This window comes from Trachemys scripta, chromosome 2 (assembly GCF_013100865.1).
Source record: "Trachemys scripta elegans isolate TJP31775 chromosome 2, CAS_Tse_1.0, whole genome shotgun sequence".
NCBI classification, from domain to species: domain Eukaryota; kingdom Metazoa; phylum Chordata; order Testudines; family Emydidae; genus Trachemys; species Trachemys scripta.
In genome coordinates, this window is record NC_048299.1 from 208854725 (window position 1) to 208874329 (window position 19605).

The window sequence follows — 19605 nt, forward strand, 5'->3', positions numbered from 1 at the left end:
TTAGGAAAAAACAGAAAGCGTACAAAGAGTGGAAGAGGGGAGGGATCAGTAAGGAAACTTACCTTATTGAGGTCAGAGCATGTAGAGATGGAGTGAGAAAGGCCAAAAGCCGTGTAGAATTGGACCTTGCGAGGGGAATTAAAAGCAATAGTAAGAGGTTTTATAGCCATATAAATAGGAAGAAAGCAAAGAAAGAAGAAGTGGGACCGCTGAAGACTATAGCTGGAGTGGAGATTAAGGATAATCTAGGCATGGCACAATATCTAAACGAATATTTTGCATCGGTGTTCAATGAGGCCAATGAAGGGATTAAGAATATTGGCAGCGTGACAGAGGGGGATACAGGAGGGGGGATTACCATATCCGAGGTAGAAACCAAACTTGAACACCTTAACGGGACTAAGTCGGGCGGACCGGATGATCTTCATCCAAGAATATTGAAGGAACTGGCGTGAGAAATAGCAGGCCCCTTAGCGATAATTTGTAATGAATCTTTAAACTCGGGGGTGGTACCGTTGGACTGGAGAATAGCTAATGTGGTTCCTATTTTCAAGAAAGGGAAAAAAAGTGACCCAGGTAACTACAGGCCTGTCAGTTTAACATCTGTAGTGTGCAAGGTCCTGGAGAAAATTCTGAAGGAGAAAGTAGTTAAGGACCTTGAGGTCAATGGCAATTGCGACAAATTACAACATGGTTTTACCAAAGGCAAATCGTGCCAAACCAATCTGATCTCCTTCTTTGAGAAAATAACAGACTTATTAGATAAGGGAAATGCGGTGGACCTAATATACCTTGATTTCAGTAAAGCGTTTGATACAGTACCGCACGAGCAATTATTGGTTAAATTGGAAAAGATGGGGATCGATATGAAAATCCAGAGGTGGATAAGGAACTGGTTAATGGGGAGACTGCAGCGGGTCGTATTGAAAGGTGAACTGTCAGGTTGGAGGGAGGTCACCAGTGGAGTACCTCAAGGTTCGGTTTGGGGACCGATTTTATTTAATCTATTTATTACTGACCTCGGAACCAATTGTAGGAGTGGGCTGATAAAGTTTGCGGATGACACAAAGTTGGGAGGTATTGCCAATTCGGAGGAGGATCGGGATATTCTGCAGGGAGACTTGAATGACCTTGTAAATTGGAGTAACAGAAATAGGATGAAATTTAATAGTGAAAAGTGTAAGGTGATGCATTTAGGGATGACTAACAACAATTTTAGTTACAAGCTGGGGACACATCAGTTAGAAGTAACAGAGGAGGAGAAAGACCTCGGAGTCCTGGTAGACCGCAGGATGACTATGAGTCGACAATGTAATGTGGCGGTGAAAAAAGCCAATGTGGTCTTGGGATGCATTAGGCAAGGTATATCTAGTAGGGATAAGGAGGTGCTGCTTCCGTTGTACAAGGCACTGGTGAGACCTCATTTGGAGTACTGTGTGCAGTTCTGGTCTCCGATGTTTAAAAAAGATGAACTCAAACTGGAACGGGTACAGAGAAGGGCCACTAGGATGATCAGAGGAATGGAAAACCTGTCGTATGAAAGGAGACTCGAGGAGCTCGGGTTGTTTAGCATAACCAAACGAAGGCTGAGGGGGGATATGATTGCTCTCTTTAAATATATCAGAGTAATAAATACCAGGGAGGGAGAGGAGTTATTTCAGCTCAGTACTAATGTGGACACGAGAACGAATGGATATAAACTGGCCGTGGGGAAGTTTAGGCTTGAAATTAGACGAAGGTTTTTGACCGTTAGAGGGGTGAAATTTTGGAACAGCCTTCCGAGGGAAACGGTGGGGGCGAAGGACCTGTCTGGTTTTAAGATTAAGCTAGATAAGTTTATGGAGGGAATGGTTTAATGGGGTAACATGATTCTAGTCAAATGAACAGCGTGCCATCGCTGGTAAATAGTATCAATGGCCAATGAGGGTCTGGCTGGAGAATCTTGCCTACATGCTCGGGGTTCTACTGATCGCCATATTTGGGGTTGGGAAGGAATTTTCCTCCAGGGTAGATTGGCAGAGACCCTGGAGGTTTTTCGCCTTCCTCCGCACCATGGGGCAGGGGTCGCTAGCTGGAGGATTCTCTGCTACTTGAAATCTCTAAACCACAGGATTTGGGGACTTCAACAGCAGAGGCAAGGGAAAGGGGTTGGGACGGGTTTGTGGCCCGCATCATGCGGGAGGTCAGACTACATGATCATAATGGTCCCTTCTGACCTTAAAGTCTATGAGTCTATGAGTCTATGACTGGGTGGCCGGAGGCCCCCCCACCGTGTTCTTGGGCGTCTGGGTGAGGAGGCTATGGAACTTGGGAAGGAGGGGGATTGGTTACACAGGGGCTGTAGCAGCAGTCTCTGCTCCTGCTGCCTTTCCTGCAGCTCAACCATACGCTGGAGCATATCAGTTTGATGCTCCAGCAGCCGGAGCATCGACTCTTGCCTTCTGTCTGCAAGCTGACGCCACCTATCATCTTCAGCTCGCCACTTGCTCTGTTCATCCCACGATTCAGCCCGCCACCTCTCCTCTCGTTCATACTGTGCTTTTCTGTAGTCTGACATTGACTGCCTCCACGCATTCTGCTGTGCTCTTTCAGCGTGGGAGGACATCTGGAGCTCCGTGAACATGTCATCCCGAGTCCGCCGTTTTCTCCTTCTAATCTTCACTAGCCTCTGTGAAGGAGAGACATTTGCAGCTGGTGGAGGAGAAGGGAGAGGTGGTTAAAAAAAGACACATTTTAGAGAACAATGAGTATACTCTTTCACGTTAAATTTTGCTGTTCACATTACACAGCACATGTGCTTTCGTTACAAGGTCGCATTTTTCCTCTTATATTGAGGGCCTGCCGGTTTGGTGTGAGAGATCACTCACGCAGTGCCAGGCAACAGATTTCGGCTTGCAGGCAGCCATGGTAAGCCACAGTCTTTTGGCTTTTTTAACCTTCTTAACATGTGGGAACGGTTTCAAACTGTAGCGCCCTCATTTCCCATACCAAGCACCCGTTGGGTTTCTCATTTAAAATGGGTTTGCAATGTAAAAGGAAGGGCTGCAGTTCCCGGATTAATATGCAGCACAAACCCAACTAACCCCCCTCCTCCCCCAACACCCAATTCTCTGGGATGATCACTTCACCTCTCCCCCCCACCGTGTGGCTAACAGCGGGGAACATTTCTGTTCAGCCGAGCAGGAACGGGCACCTCTGAATGTGCCCTTAATAAAATCACCCCATTTCAACCAGGTGACCGTGAATGATATCACTCTCCTGAGGATAACAAAGAGTGATAAGGAATGGATGTTGTATGCATGCCAGCAAACACCGGGACCATACGTTGCCATGCTTTGTTATGCAATGATTCCAGACTACATGCTACTGGCCTGGCATGGTAAAGTGTCCTACCATGGCGGACGGGATAAGGCAGCCCTCCCCAGAAACCTTTTGCAAAGGCTTTGGGAGTACATCAAGGAGAGCTTTCTGGAGATGTCCCTGGAGGAGTTCCGCTCCATCCCCATACACGTTAACAGACTTTTCCAGTAGCTGTACTGGCCACGATTGCCAGGGCAAATTAATCATTAAACACGCTTGCTTTTAAACCATGTGTAATATTTACAAAGGTACACTCACCAGAGGTCCCCGGTGTGCCCTCAGGGTCTGGGAGCATGCCTTGGGTGAGTTTGGGGGTTACTGGCTCCAGGTCCTGGGTGCTAAACATATCCTGGCTGTTGGGGAAACTGGTTTCTCCGCTTTCTTGCTGCTGTGAGCTATCCACATTATCTTCATCCTCCTCTTCCTCGTATCCCGAACCCTCTTCCCTGTGTATTTCTCCAGTGAAGGAGTCATAGCACACGGTTGGGGTAGTGGTGGCTGCACCCCCTAGCATGGCATGCAGCTCCGCGTAGAAGCGGCATGTTTGCGGCTCTGTCCCGGACCTTCCGTTTGCCTCTCTGGCTTTGTGGTAGGCTTGCCTTAGCTCCTTAATTTTCACGCGGCACTGCTGTGTGTCCCTGTTACGGCCTCTGTCCTTCAGCCCAGAGCCTGCACCCAGCACCCAAACTCCCTCCCAGAGCCTGCACCCAAACTCCCACCCAGAGCTTGCACCCCTCACCCCCTCCCTTTGCCCCAGCCTGGAGCCTATACCCAAACTCCATCTCAGAGCCTGCATCCTCCACCCCTTGCTCCATCCCGGAGCTTGCACGCAGCACCCAAACTTTGTCCCAGAGCCTGCACCCCAGGCCCCTTTCTCCCACCCAAACTCCCTCCCAGAGCCTTAGGCAGGTGGGGGGTGGAGTTTGCGGGGAGGAGTTGGAGCAGTGGGCTCTGTGCATTCTGGGCACCACCAAAATTTCTACAAACCTGCCACCCGTGCCCACGGGGGCAAGGCCAGGGCTCCTGCAGGTTTGAAAATATTTACTGGAGCTCTGCTCTGTATGGCTCCAATTGAATTTAAGCCCTGGTTTGTGTCCATGAGGCATTGCAAACTCTTCCCAAAACACCCTGCGCTAGATGGTGGCGAGTTGCACAGTGAGATAGCTACCCACAGTGCACTGCTCTCTGTGTTGATACAAGTGCTGCTAATATGGATGCACACCGGTGACACAAGGATTGTAGTGTGGACATGCAGCAGCTGTTTAATTACTGCAGCAGCTGTACTTCGACGTAACTTAAATCGACTTAATTTTGTAGTGTAGACAAGGCCTTAGCTAAGGGCTCATGCAAGATTATCAACATTACTATCTGTGACAAAGCCCTGACCTTGTCTCAGTGGGTCCTGCGCTTCCAGGCAGATTTTCGCTAGCCTCAGTGGCCCACTGTGACCGTCCATATAGCCCTTCTCTCTCTAAAGGCAAGGGTCACAGCCTACTGAGCCATTTTCATCATAAGCCAGTGAGGGAGGTGGGAAGAAGCAACCCTCCCTCACACAGTCTCTGTCGTCTCACAGTCTCTGTGATTAATCAAGGAGAGTGGGGAAGAAGGGGTGGGGGTGGAGCCCAGGCCTGCCCTCCACTCCAGGTTCCAGTCCAGGAACCCTAATAGTAGCAGCTATTGGTAGCTGACCTTTTGAAACAGGACAAGTTCAATTCCCTGGGCAACTTCCCAACAGAAGCCCCCACTTCCTCAATATCTACTTCACCCTTACCTCAGGCCCTCCTTCCTTGTGACTGATAGGGTTTGTACTGCCCAGTTTCTCCTACAGCTCCTGAAATACCAGGGCCGGCTCCAGGCACCAGCTTAACAAGCAGGTGCTCGGGGCGGCCAAGGGAGAGGGGCGGCACCTGCGGCAATTCGAGGGCGAAGGACCTGCCGCTGAACTGCCGCTGCCAATCGCGGCTTTTTTTTTTTTTTTTCCAATTGCCGCCACTGATCGCGATCGCGGCTTTTATTTAATTTTATTTATTTATTTATTTGCTTGGGGCAGCAGAAATGCTGGAGCCGGCCCTGCTGAAATACATGCCTCACTGGGAGGCTTTTAACTAGTTCCAGACAGTGCCAGGTTTACAATGGCTCCAGTGGCTCCATGGAGCGGGGCCCATGCTGAGAAGGGGCCCTGGCCTGATCCGCTTGCACTGCGCCCTAAGACCCCGCTGGCTCCCCCTGCCCACCACTTGCTCCTCTTGGCCTGCCTGCTGGCTGGCCAAAGGCTCCTCTCCGCCCCCTGTCCCCATCCCCTGCTCCTCTCAGCCCCCTGGCCAGACTCCAGTGCACCTCTGGCTCTGGGCAGTCTCTGCTTCCCATCACCCGTGGGTCCCCACCTGTCTCCCTGGAGCTGAGTCGCCTGGGACTGGTGCAGAATCCTAACCAGTCTCAGCCAGGTGTGGGGCGGAGACAGTACGGAGTGCTTGGCTGAGCTCCTCCAGGCAAGTGCGCCTTGAGGGAGCCCCTCCAGGGCAGGCCCTGGCCTGGCTGATCGCGCCACTCCCGAGGGACTGGAGTGATTCCTGGCCCTGGGACCAGCCCTGGCTGTGCTGCCGGCTCAGCCCGGCAGACGCTTTCACCTCCCAGAAGGGCTGGTGAGTGTGGCTGGGAGGCAGGGTGTTGGGGAGTGGATCTGTGGGAAGTGTGGGGGGTGTTGGGCTGTGAAGAGGTGGAGAAGATCTGTGTGTGTTGGGGCACTAGGGAGTGGGGGTTCTGTGTGGGGGGTGCTGGGCAGTTGTGGTGAGGCTGTGGGCAGGGGTGGTGTTGTGCAGGGCGTTGTGCATTTGTGGGTGGTTCTGGGGGGGCACTGGGAATAGTGGGTCCCGGGGGCCTCTGGCCATAGAGAGTCGGGGGTGTTGGGCACGGGGGGCTGTGTGGTGTGGCATGGGCCTGCCCCAGAGTGGAAGGGGCATGCCGGCAGCACAGGGTTGGGCAGGCCACTGTGCATCTGGCACCTGCCGGTTTGTAAATAGTGCCCTCACATTGGACGGAGCAGGGCTGCCCTTGCCTCTGGCTGGCCCCTCACTCTGGGGACTGACCTCCCTGCACCATGCTCCATTATCTCCATGGGGGGCCACAAATATGTTTGTCACCGGGCCCACAAAAGGTTAATCCGGCCCTGCCCTTGATTGACTTCAGGTGTCCCAATCAACCTAGCTATCTCTGCTGCTTTCTAGAAGGATCTTAATTGGCCCCAGGTGTCTTGATTAACTTGGAGCAACTGCCATTTGGTTACCATGGAACCAGGGATTTGTTTAGCCTGGGGCTAACATACCTGTTCCTCACTACTTTCCTATAGCCTTCTGGCCTTGCCTCGTCACATATGTCAACAAAGCACTTAGATTCTATTATAATCAGAGTATAATTCCAACCAGACAACCTACAAAAAGGATTGCAGTGTGATAAATCCACATAAAAAAACCTCAGAAGGTTTCTGAGAGAGACAACATAGTAACCTCACAGCTTCCAAAGAGCATTGACTAGGTGACACTCGACAAGATCATTATTTGTGGATAGAGAATGACAATCCTCAGGGCTGTCAATTTGGTACCCACATATGGAACAATAGACACCTACCTCCATAATTATTCCCAAAGATTCTGCCCCTCACTGGGTTATGAGAAAAGCATCATGTACCTGAACAGCTAGAAAATATTCCATTGTCCCCATTATCTACCATCAGCCAGTTCTTCTTCAGCAATGCTGATACTCAAATTTATGGGACATTTTATTAATTCAAGTTTGTTCAGCTTTGAGATCCCACTAGCCAAAATTGGGATAGTAGATATATAAATCTAATGTCTAATACAGAAAAATTGTAATCATTACATTTTTGAGGAATCTTGATCAGATGGAGCACATTAAACTCATGGTTACCTAATTTTCCAAACTTAGGTAACTTTTACTCTAAGTATAAGGAACATTTGTGATAATCATTTGTGTTAGCAAATGGTGACCACTGTATATGCAAAATAGTAGAAGGCTTAACTGAGGCTTGCAAGTTACTAAACAAAATCTAGACAGAAGTAGAACTATGTTCAAGGATAACAAAATGGTAATGCCAAAATGAATAAATTCAATCTGAGGAAACTTGTAAATGACCCAGCAGGATACCATGATTAAACTTACTGACAAATGCAGCACTTCAAGTTAGAGAAAGGCATTATATAGACCGGGCCAGCTCTGCCTTTTTGGCCGCCCCAAGCAAAAAAAACAAAAAACAAAAAACAAAAACACTGGGGCGGCCAGAACGGCATAGCAAAAAAAAAAAAAAACACACCTGCAGCGCAGCCGGAGCCAGGATGCAGGGGGGAGGGGGTGGGAGCGGGAGGGTGAGAGAGAGAAGGAGGGCGGCCAGGGCTTCAGCAGGGCGCTGCCACACGGCCCCTCCCGCCCCGCCGCCTGCTGGGAGGGCTCTGCACTGCTCCGGTCAGTTGGGAGGAAAGGACGAGGGCTGCTCTGCCGGGCTTGCCGCAGGGCGCTCCCATCCTCCATGCCGCCGCCTCCTACAGGGCGGCCGGAGTGTAACAAAAAAAAAAAAAAAAGCGTCCATGCCGCCTTAGGATTGGGCGGAATGCCACCTCCTAGAAGCTGCCACCCCAAGCACCAGCTTGCTCGGCTGGTGCCTGGAGCCGGCCCTGTATATAGATAAGCATGGTCTCAAATTCGAGCATTGGCTCTGACAAGTCCTCCTAAGTGGCCTTAGGAAAGTCACAAACTTTCTCTCTCAGTTTCCCTTTCTGTAAAATAGGTATATTAATAATAATTTCTCTGCCTCATAAGAGTCTTGTGATTAGTTTCCAAAATTAAATGCTAAGTATTATTACTCTTATTTTTCATAAGGAAAAGTTACGTGTAAAATACACATTAATGATCTCAGTGAACACATGTATGATGGTAATAAATCTGATAAAAGAAATAGACTTTACTGATTGGACAATTTAAGATAAAAATACAAAACAGCTAGCTACAGATACCAGGGCAAAGGTTCTGAAGTATTAAATTTACTTCCTTAATTAGAAAGTTGCTCTGCAATTGAGTCCATAACCTTTCACAGAGTAAAGCAAGATGGGTATGTTGTCTATGCCTTTGCTCCTGACTTGGTGTCTTCTTCAGGTTGGCTGTGGTCTGGTAAGAAAACAAAGAATCTTTACATTTTGAATTGTAATATAGGTCATGACAAGCTTGTGAAAAAAAGAAAAACTGATGCATATAGTTCCTGCAAATGAGGGTTTCTCTCCAATTGTTAAGAACATTGAGGAGGGGCACAGAACATTTTGTTTTCTGAGTAGATTTCTTATTGCTGCTACTTATAATCAGTCCAGCTCTATATCTAGAGGGCCTGATCCTACTACTCCTTGCTCAGGCAGAACTACCATTGATTTTTTTTATAACAATTTTGGCTGCATACATAGTCCAGTACTGGGACCAGGGGAAGTGGTAACATCTATTCTATTATTTGGAATACAGATAGTGATATCAAGTATTTTGTTTAATATAATAAATATGTCAATGAAGTGAATGCCCTCTTAGTCAAGCTGGACATGTTTTTCTTTGGCTGTACTAGCAGCTTCCCCAACCTGTGGTGAGCTATTTTATGACAACGTACAACAATAGCAACTTTGAAATTGTATACTGCCTTATATTTTTCCAGAGAAATGCAGTATTTTCCCACTTCTGTGAATAAGACCTAGTGTGATTCGCAAGAATTTGGAGCACATAATATTCTGAATCTGTGGGTCAGACAAACACCGTGTGGATGGAAGTGGAGTCTGATTACACTGCTATTACTTGGCAGGATGTGGTACCTTTTCTCACGTCGGTATCACTGGGACAACTCATGGAGCAATGTATTACTTAATATGAGTTAAGGTGGCAGAATCTGGCCCCCTTACATTTTAATGTATATAACATCATTCACATGCCTCAAAGTGTTTCCCATAGTTAGGCTGAATAAACCACAAACGGTAAATTATTCAGAAAAGAGGAAACGTCTTCCGTTTAGATTTTAAAAAAGTAATTCAGTGGACTAACTGATTTCTCCTTGACACACCCTTAATTAGTGTCAGCTAGCAGTGTTATTCTTAATTGTGAATTTGTTATAAATGTACTAAATTGTAGCTATTCATAAAATAGTAGGTGCTGGAATTCTGGTAAATTGTGTTGGCTTTGAGGCTATGGACACCTGCAGCTGGATCCTGCAGCTGGTGCTCCCCTGAGTAATCTTTACACGCAGAAGTATCCCCACTAAAATAGGTAATTTCACTGGGACATGTTGGATTCCATAGCCATGAGTAAGGATTAGACCCTATCTAGCAGGAAATCACCAACTCCTTCAACATTGAAGCCATCAGTTGGTGACAGTTTTCAGTCCCTGCTGACCTGGGCTGGATTTGATTACATGAGGAATTAGAAATAATTTGGTATTTGAATAATCTCCCACTCATGCTTTTTCTTACTCATCAGGAGTGTATAGGGTGGAATCAATTAAATTGTTTTATGGTTCTACTTATGAAAGTTTTGATGCAGCTGGAAAATCTTGTCTGGGGACTGAAAAAAAATGAGCTTTGTGACGTATTTGTTGTTTGCATGATGGATTTTGAAGCCTGGAGGCATTGTGATTGTAATCATAGCGACCACAGAAATGCTTTACCTTTTATTAATGGCACTAAAGGTATTCAGCACTTTGGATAAAGCTTTTTTTTTTTTTAATTTATGTTTATAGAAACTGTTATTTCAATTTTTGGATAAACCATCATGAAACTGACCATATTAATTAAATCATTCTTGGGGGATTAATTTTAGTCAGATTAACTATCAAGGCAATTATTAATTACTTTCAAATCAGATCACCATTAATTGAATTATGAGATTTTATGCTGTTTGGAAATAAATTGGCTCCTCTGTGTATTCAGTCCAGCTGCAAATTACACTCTTTCATTACCAGTCTCTGGCCTCTAAACCAATACATGGAACACTTCTTATTAGTAGGGTTGGTTTTTTTTAATTTCCTTACATTCATCCTCACCTTGCACTCATTTACTCCTCTCAATGAAACTGCTCTGATTTGGCCACTTGACAGCCTGATCTAAAGCCCATTGAGGACACTAGAAAGTCTCCTACTGACTTCAGTGGACATTGGATCAGACTCCATGTAAAAAAAAATTAAATAAGCCTAGGAAAATGCACAGGATGACAACTATGTATTCTATGCAAGCTGAGTTGGAGCCTGCCAACCCTTACTTGTGTGTGGATAGTCTTTACCCATATAAGTGCGGGCTACATATGTGAGTAAGAGTTTACAAGATCAGATTCTTCAAAAGCAGATGGAGTCTGTAAAAATTCTTTGGTATCATTCCCATGGCAAATGTGTATCTGTTAGACATTGTACTATGGCATAAAAATGTTTAAAGGTAGATTTATGTGATGGTAGGACATAAATGCCATAAAACTTTAGTACTTAATGGAGGACTATTGACATTATAGAATCCGGGAAGATTGGGCTGGAAAGGATCTCTTGGCTTATCTAGTCTATACTCTGTACTGGAACATCTGAGCGCATGCACACACACACACACAAACAGCCACATGGTTCTCAGTGCAACCTGATTGTAGCCTATTAAAGCACACTCAAAGTGGCCAGCAATAAATGCTGTTAGTTGAGCTCAAGCTGGATCTGCAATATTATTAAAAGAATAATGTTCGTAGGATTTCATTTTGTGTATCCTGATAATCTCTCTCTTTTTTTCTCCCTCACTAGCCTACTCCAGAGTCATTTGGTGAGTTCTGTTTAGAGTTCTATACGAGTGCACTGAAGGCAGCCAACAAAAACAGCTGCTCATAAATACAGCAGGGACAGATTTATAATTACTATTATTGTTATTACGTTAATTTTCACACTTCATAAAGATAATAGCAAAGACTAATGTCTTATCTCACTTGTCTTTTGTTTTTCAGAAGTAGATGTAGATGGTGGAATTGATCGAGATGTCTTGGACATCAATGAAGGTTATTCTTTAATTTTCTTTTTCATATTTTGAAAGTTTCATTGTAACAGTGAGAGATCAGTACAATGTCTGAATGTTAATCAGCTGTTACTTTTTAGCTTTAGGACTGAACCTTTTTGAGGGAGATATCAAACTTGATGGGGTGAGTTCAAACATAAAATATAAAAACAGAAATGTGTCATTGACTTATGTAATATAAAGCACGGCTGATCTGAACATGCTCAGCCCATCCAGCTTGAACTAGCCATAAATGTTGTTTATGTAACAATAAATTGAAATAATTTGGGAATGTATTTGTATAAATGTCATAGATAATGAATGAGTCATGTACATTTACAGAAGCATTAACTAGAATAAAAATCAGTTCAGCCATTAGATCAATGTAATAAACTTCTTATTTCCCTTACTGTGATTTCGACTTGTAGTTTTAAGAGTATTGGCATTAATCACATGCAGACAGGCGTACTTGAGATATCCTTAGTTTATCTGCAATTCTGCACAATATTTGTCAGTATATGAAACTTCAGACTGTTCCCTGCAAACCGTTCCTCCTCATGTGAGTTGCCTCCTCATTCAAGTTTAGGTCCTTGATTAGCATCTCATTTTAGAACATCCCTCTAGTATCCCTATTCACCTCAAAAAAATCACTGCATTATATAATGCATTATATCTCAAAGAATCCCAGTGGGCATGCCTGACAATCTACTTTAGCCTAATTCCTTTGAAGTCAATGGCAATTTTGCCATCTAATTCAATGGGAGCAGATGATTATTAGTCACTACTGAATTACTTCTGGGATGGAGGATGGAAATCAATCTGCACATGGTACATCAGTGACAGTAAGGAAAGTTTTAGTCAAGGACACTGGAACAAATTCCTACACTTATGAAAAGAATCATGGGATTGTTAATTTCCAGGCAGAGTAGATAAGACTTTATATTATAATGATATACTGAAAGATAGACCCTTATAAACGTCAAGGAACTTAGGGTTTAGCTGACCCTGCTGGGATTTGAAACTCTGGTCCTGGGAAGTCTCTAGAGTAGGCGCCAACTTTCTAATGTTCTAATAGGCCCTACCCCCACTCCACCCCTTCCCCCAAGATCTCATCCCCATCCCGCCTCTTCTCGCCCCTGCCTTGCCCCATTCTGCTCCATCCCCTGAGCACACCCCGACCTCGCTCTCCCTCCCCACAGTGTCACTTGTATGCCGTGGAACAGCTGAGGACGGTGAGCAGGAGGTGCTGGGGGGAGGGGGAGGCACTGATAAGGGGGCTGCCAGTGGGTGCTCAGTACCCACCATTTTTTTTCCATGGGTGCGAGCACCCATAGAGTCGGTGCCCATGATCTCTAGTATTTCAAACCTGAAGCCTACACCACTGAGCCATCTTCCTCAGCATTTGTGCTCCTAGGTTTATTTCTCAACTACTCAAACAGATTCATAAGAGACATATTTCTTACTTGCAGGTTAGAGCTACTAAATTTTCTTTTTACTACCTACTCCTATGTCATCCCTTACTTGAACTCTTTACATTTATTTTTCTTCTCAAATACAGGAACGAAACTCCATTATTGGTGACAACTATCGGTGGCCCCTCACCATCCCATATGTCCTTGAGGATAGCCTGGGTACCGTATTTGCCTTTGAAATAAATACATAAATTAATATAATAGTGTCTGCTTTGGTTGAAAAGTTGCACTAGTTTTAAATACAAGTTTGTTTTTAAAGTCATCTGCCTAAGGTATGACACTGCATTAAGTGAAAAGAAAGAAAAAGTTACTGGGGATCTTTTTAATTTAGGGAATCTCACCTTTTCATTTGCATGGTTCAAAGTGACCAAGAGTTTGGATATGAATAGATGAAGGAAAAGATTAACCGATTTAAGCCAAGTAAGTCTCCTGGAGGAGATGACCCAGATGTATTGCTAGCATTCAAGGATCTGAACGATGCCAGTGAGGTGTTTATAATCCTTTACTTGCTCTGGGTGAAATGTGAGGTTTTTACTCAGTTTTTATTCAATCCTTGGTCCTATAAACTCCACTGAAGTCAGTTGCAGTTGAGAGCACTCAGCAACTGTCAGGATCAAGCATTATGTACTCATCATCTTATATTGTATACATGAAAATCACCCATGAAACGTATTGTATTATGTTTAAACAAACGTCTACAAAGGTAGAATCCAATTTTCCAGCAGTCTAGATTCTTAGGCCTTTTCTGAATTTTTGCTCAATCCTTAATCTGTCAAAACTCCAAGATTTTAATAGCAGTTTGTCAGAGTGAGGTCTATAAAAGCTCAGCAAGGACCTCAGGATTTGGCCTTATATTTATAACAATGCTATTTGTTTCCCTTACAGAAATGAATGCTAAAGGACTTATCCTCAAAGCATTTGAACGGTATCGCCTAAAAACCTGTATCAACTTCAAACCTTGGGAAGGAGAAAAAAATTATATATCAGTGTTCAAGGGCAGTGGGTAAGAGGAAAAATGTGACAAATTCTCATTCCATTTGGCAAAATGACCAATTTTTATGTGCACTAATTAGTATGTTCTCTAAAAACTGGAGAACATACTAACATACTGAATATAATTCCTTATCTCAACCTAGTCATTTCTCAGATTTTACACATTGGAAACTATAATAGTCCAAAACGTGGTATGAACTTGGTAAAGGTTAAGTTTTCCCTTATTATACTTGTTTGCAAACAAACACTCTAGGACCCAATGGAAGTTGTACCGATGCAACTGAGTACAGAACTGAAGCCTTAACAGACATGGTACCTTACCTTTCATGGTAAATCAAGCTATTTGATCAAATCATTTTTTCTTGTTTGGCCTTTGAGCATATGAAGTTCTATTCTCATGTTCTCATACTAAATTTGCCTTATACAAAAAAAATTCCCCACAGTGGGAATGCGATAGCCTAGACTGCAGGACTGCAAAATTTCCAACCATAATAAAGGGAATTACATATCGGTAGTGATATAGCAGGGTTGTTTTGACTCCCACCTGTGTCTGGAAAATAATACAAAGTCAGCCCCAGGCTATTTATCACTATAAATATTTTACTTTATAGACCTGTGTACTAATTGTGAACCACCAAGGTGCAAGTATGATCTGAATGCTATGGGCTAGAACCACAAAGGGATTTAGGCACCTAACTCCAAAATATAGAGCCTCAAAACCTCCACTCAGCTGCCACCTAACCCTGTAGTTACCTAAATTTCAGCCACTGGACATGCACACAGCCACTTCAGTCCTCATACCCAGCTCACATCCATGCCCCAGCAAGATCTTCAAACTAGGCATTGCCCCATCTATCTGGCTTGTGGGGCCCATTCCAGTAGGCAGATTGAGAGCATGCCTAGTAGATCGGGCTTCACATGAAACACTATTAGTGGTGCCACCTCCTTGTAACTTTTAGCCCAATGATTAGCACATGCACCCAGGAGGGGGGAGAGTCAGGTTCAAATCCCACCTCTGTCTGATGTGGAGCAGGAATCTGAAGTGAGGTCTCCCACCTGACAGGTGACTGCCCTACCCACTACACTAAAAAGTATTCAGGGATGCCTGTCTCTCAGTCTCTCCTGTTGAATCTCTTCCACCTTGTATGAAATACTTAAGGCATTGGGCCAGAGAGACAATGATAATGACTCTTGAAACTACCCATCCCACCTGGGATGTGTGAGGTCCACGTTCCAGACCTTGTTCTAATGACTATTGATACAAAGTGGAACAGGTATTATTTGAAGTGTCTACCTCCTTTTGAGGAGTGGGGCTTAGGCCAACCAATCCTCTGCTCTGCACTTTCTACTTGTTAGCTTAGGCGTCTCCCCACTCAGTACCATGCTGGACTTTGGTGGATCCTATTCTTGGCACCTGACTCTCCTCATGCATTATACAGGGACTGGGAGCCTGGACACCTAACTCAGAGTTGTGGACGCCACTAGCTGGCAGAACGTCTAAACATTAGGCATTGAAAGGCTGAACCTAACCTATGAATCTATGGTCCTAGACCTATGAATTTTCCATGCTAATAAATCCAGATGTTTTAGCAGTCAGATCAAAAAGACCATATAGGGCTAAATCCTGGACTTCTGAACTCCCACTGACTTCAACAGTAAGAATTGCAAGATTTAGCCAATGGTGTTTAATAAACCTCATCATTATCATAGAATCCTAGAACTGGAAGGGACCTCAAGAGGTCATCTAGTCTAGTCCCTTGCACTCAAGACAGAACTAAGTATTATCTAGACCACCCCTGACAGGTGTTTGTCCAACCTGCTCTTAAAAATCCCCAATGATGGAGATTCCACAACCTCCCTTGGCAATTTATTCCAGTGCTTAACTACTCTGACAGTTAGGAAGTTTTTCCTAATGTCCAACCTAAACTGCCCTTGCTGCAATTTAAGCCCATTGCTTCTTGTCCTACCCTCAGAGGTTAAGAACAATTTTTCTCCCTCCTCCTTGTAACAACCTTTTATGTACTTGAAAACTGTTATCATGTCCCCTCTCAGTCTTCTCTTCTCCAGACTAAACAAACCCAATTTTTTCAATCTTCCCTCATAGGTCATGTTTTCTAGACTTTTAATCATTTTTGTTGCTCTTCTCTGGACTTTCTCCAATTTGTCCACATCTTTCCTGAAATGTAGTGCCCAGAACTGGACACAATACTCCAGTTGAGGCCTAATCAGCGCAGAGTAGAGCGGAAGAATTACTTCTCATGTCTTGCTTACAATACTCCTGCTAATACATCCCAGAATGATGTTCTCTTTTCTTGCAACACCATTATACTGTTGACTCATATTTAGCTTGTGATCCACTCTGACCCCCAGATCCCTTTCCACAGTACTCCTTCCTAGGCAGTCATTTCCCATTTTGTATGTGTGCAACTAATTGTTCCTTTCTAAGGGGAGTACTTCGCATTTGTTCTTATTGAATTTCATCCTATTTCCTTCAGACCATTTCTCCAGTTTGTTCAGATCATTTTGAATTTTAATCCTATCCTCCAGAGCACTTGCAACCCCTCCTAGCTTGGTATTATGCACAAACTTTATAAGTGTACTCTCTATGCCATTATCTAAATCGTTGATTAAGATATTGAACAGAACAGGACCCAGAACTGATCCCTGCCGGACCTCACTCATTATGCCCATTCAGCATGACTGTGAACCACTAACAACTACTCTCTGGGAATGATTTTCCAACCAGTTATGCACCCACTTTATAGTAGCTCCATTTAGGTTGTATTTCCCTAGTTTGTTTATGAGAAAGTCATGCAAGACAGTATCAAAAGCCTTATGAAAGTCAAGATATACTACATCTACCACTTCCCCCCATCCACAAGGCTTGTTACTCTGTCAAAGAAAGCTATCAGGTTGGTTTGACACAATTTGTTCTTGAAAAATTCATGCCGACTGTTATTTATCCCCTTATTATCTTCTAGATGTTTGCAAATTGATTGTTTAATTATTTGCTCCATTATCTTTCCGGGTACAGAAGTTAAGCTGACTGGTCTGTAATCCCTCGGGTTGTCCTTATTTCCCTTTTTATAGCTGGGCACTATATTTGCCCTTTTCCAATCTTCTGGAATGTCTCCTGTCTTCCATGACTTTTCAAAGATAATTGCTAATGGCTCAGATATCTCCTCAGTCAGCTCCTTAAGTATTCTAGGATGTATTTCATCAGGCCCTGGTGATTTGAAGACATCTAACTTGCCTAAGTAATTTTTGACTTGTTCTTTCCCTATTTTAGACTCAGATCCTACCTCATTTTCACTGGCATTCACTATGTTAGAGGTCCAATTGTCATTATGTTCCTTTTTGTACCTCTATTAGAGGTGAATTTGCCATAGCAGACAAAAGCATTGGCCCATCTAGTCTGGTAATGTATCTAGCCTTCATTGCTAAGTTATGCAATGCCGTGCTTAAGGAGAAATTCCTTCCTTATATGCTTACACAGTTAGTTTGATTACCCTTATCATTTTGATTAGTTTATCAGTAAAAGTTATCGATAGTCATATACTTTTAAAAAATGCAGCTAAAATTTATGACTTTATAGCCTCTTGGCTGGCAAGTTTCAACGGGTACTTTTTCAAATTGGTTCCATCCTTACTGCCCTTTTGTTTCCCTGTGTGCCCATGTTCTATTATAGGACAGGGTAAAAAAGGCAAGAACTGATCACTTTTCACTCTGTCCTACATAACTGATTGTTTCAGTCAAGTCTCCTATGTCTGCAGATTAAATAACCTAGTCTAAATTCATTTAAATTCAAATGACATCAGTAACAAGAGAAAATTGTTACCATCTGATTGCTGTTGTGTGTGAAATGAGTTGATGGTCTCAGTCAGTTCTTAATGGAAATGTCTCCACATCACAAACGATCGTTACACTTCACACTCTTGTTAGTAACATCACAACAGAGATCAAGAACTCGATGACTGAGGAACTACCTGCTCTCTTTAGGTAAAGGTTGCAGCACATTGTCAGGAAGCTGGACTACTGCTGACCTGAAGAACAGCTCTGTGTAAGCTCATAAGACTGGCCATACTGGCTCAGACCAATGGTCCATCTAGCCCAGCTGTCTTCCAACAGTGGCCAATGCCAGGTGCCCTAGAGGGAATTAAAAGAACATGCCAGTTATCAGGTGACCCCCTGTCATCCAGTCACAGCATCTGGCAATCAGAGGCTTAAGGACACCCAGAGAATAGGGGTCAATTAGTCAAGATGGACTTTTCCTCCAGGAACTTATCTAATTATTTTTTTAACCCAATGATGACAAGTTCCACAGGTAGACTCAGGGCTGGCCTTACCATGACGCAAACTGCGGTGGCCGCCTCAGGTGCCAGACTGTGTGGAGGGTGCCACTAGGACCCAGAGTGTAGAAAATTGTGTCTGCTGCTGGTGCATATGCATTCTCTCTGCTCTAGATGCACAGAGATGGTGGAGTGCTGTGCTGGAGGAAGGAGGGCACAAGAGACATAACAGGCAGGCAGAAGAAAAGGTGAGAGGGAATAACAGAAAGCAACAGGAGCTGCAGGGAGAGAGAGGAGGAGGAGCCTCTTATGTACCTCTCTAGCACCCCCAGGAGCCCGGACTGATTAACACCAGCTTCTCAGGGAGCTTCCTGTTTCCTGCTGCTTCCCTGAACTCACTTGAGGAGAACAGGTAGTCAACTGAAGTATTAGGAGCCAGTTAGGCCTTTAAGACGCTGATATCTTCCCTCACTCAGGCCCTGCTACCAGCCTGCTTATTTGTCCCCTTCAACTGAGTGTTGAGAGCCACTATAGCTGGCCCAGAACAGCAATCATGAGTGAAAGAAGAAAATGCCCCTCTGGGGCAGCATTCAGAAAAAGAAAGAAAGCAAAGGAAGCTTTTCTATCTAAGCAGGAAGGTGCTCTCCTGAGATTCATAGACACAAATGTTCACGGTGAGCCTTCCGACCCCAGTGAGGATGTGAGTGGTGAGGAGATGCCTGATCTTCCAGTTAGAGTGCAGGTGACCTGGCAGCTACTGCAGGATCCACATCTCCATCTCAAATGGATGTAACCATGCACATTCCTGAAGAAAAGTGTAGATCAGAGAAGAGTGTGGTGGAGGCGCAAGAAACAGTTGCTGCTGAGTTTAGTTCCTTAAGTCTAGATGATCCAGGACTGTGGACCCACTTGAGCAGTAGCCTGAGGGACTTCCTTATACTGCACGGGACCCAGCAAGTGAAAAACTTCAAGTTCCCCAAAGACAATGAAAATAGAAGTTTCCATCCAACATATTACTGGCGTGAAATCCCCAAGGGTGACAAAATGGAGAGGCCATGGCTTATGTACTCAAAAACCCAGAAAGCTGCATACTGTTTTTGTTGCAGATTCTTCCTGTCTAATGTTCCAGCCAGATTGGGTTCTACAGGAACAAAGGACTGGAAAAATCTGGCATGCCATGAGAAGGCAGCAAATCACCACAGAGCATTCTGTAGGTGGAAAGAGCTTGAGATGAGACTAAGGTTAAAGGCCACCATAGATGATCAGTATCAAGAGAAGATTGCATCAGAGTCTCTTTACTGGCAAAATGTTCTGAAAAGGCTCATTGTCATTGTGAGAATGCTTGCTACCCAAAGCCTAGCACTGCGTGGCACTTCAGATCAGCTGCATGTGCCAAACAATGGAAACTTCCTTAAAATTGTGGAGCTGATGGCTAAGTTT

The 19605-nt window shown here is 44.4% G+C and overlaps 1 protein-coding gene across 1 annotated transcript in view; it reads left to right on the forward strand.

Moving 5' to 3' along the window:
- The first annotated feature begins 8469 nt into the window (after positions 1 to 8469).
- MEP1B (meprin A subunit beta) overlaps positions 8470 to 19605 on the forward strand; it is a 38045-nt gene continuing 26909 nt past the window's right edge. Inside the window, exons 1-6 of the mRNA XM_034759440.1 lie at positions 8470 to 8538; positions 11168 to 11186; positions 11365 to 11415; positions 11513 to 11556; positions 12970 to 13042; positions 13769 to 13886. Coding sequence (XP_034615331.1) covers positions 8476 to 8538; positions 11168 to 11186; positions 11365 to 11415; positions 11513 to 11556; positions 12970 to 13042; positions 13769 to 13886 — 368 coding nt within the window. The 5' untranslated portion in view covers positions 8470 to 8475. The remainder of the gene's footprint in view (positions 8539 to 11167; positions 11187 to 11364; positions 11416 to 11512; positions 11557 to 12969; positions 13043 to 13768; positions 13887 to 19605) is intronic.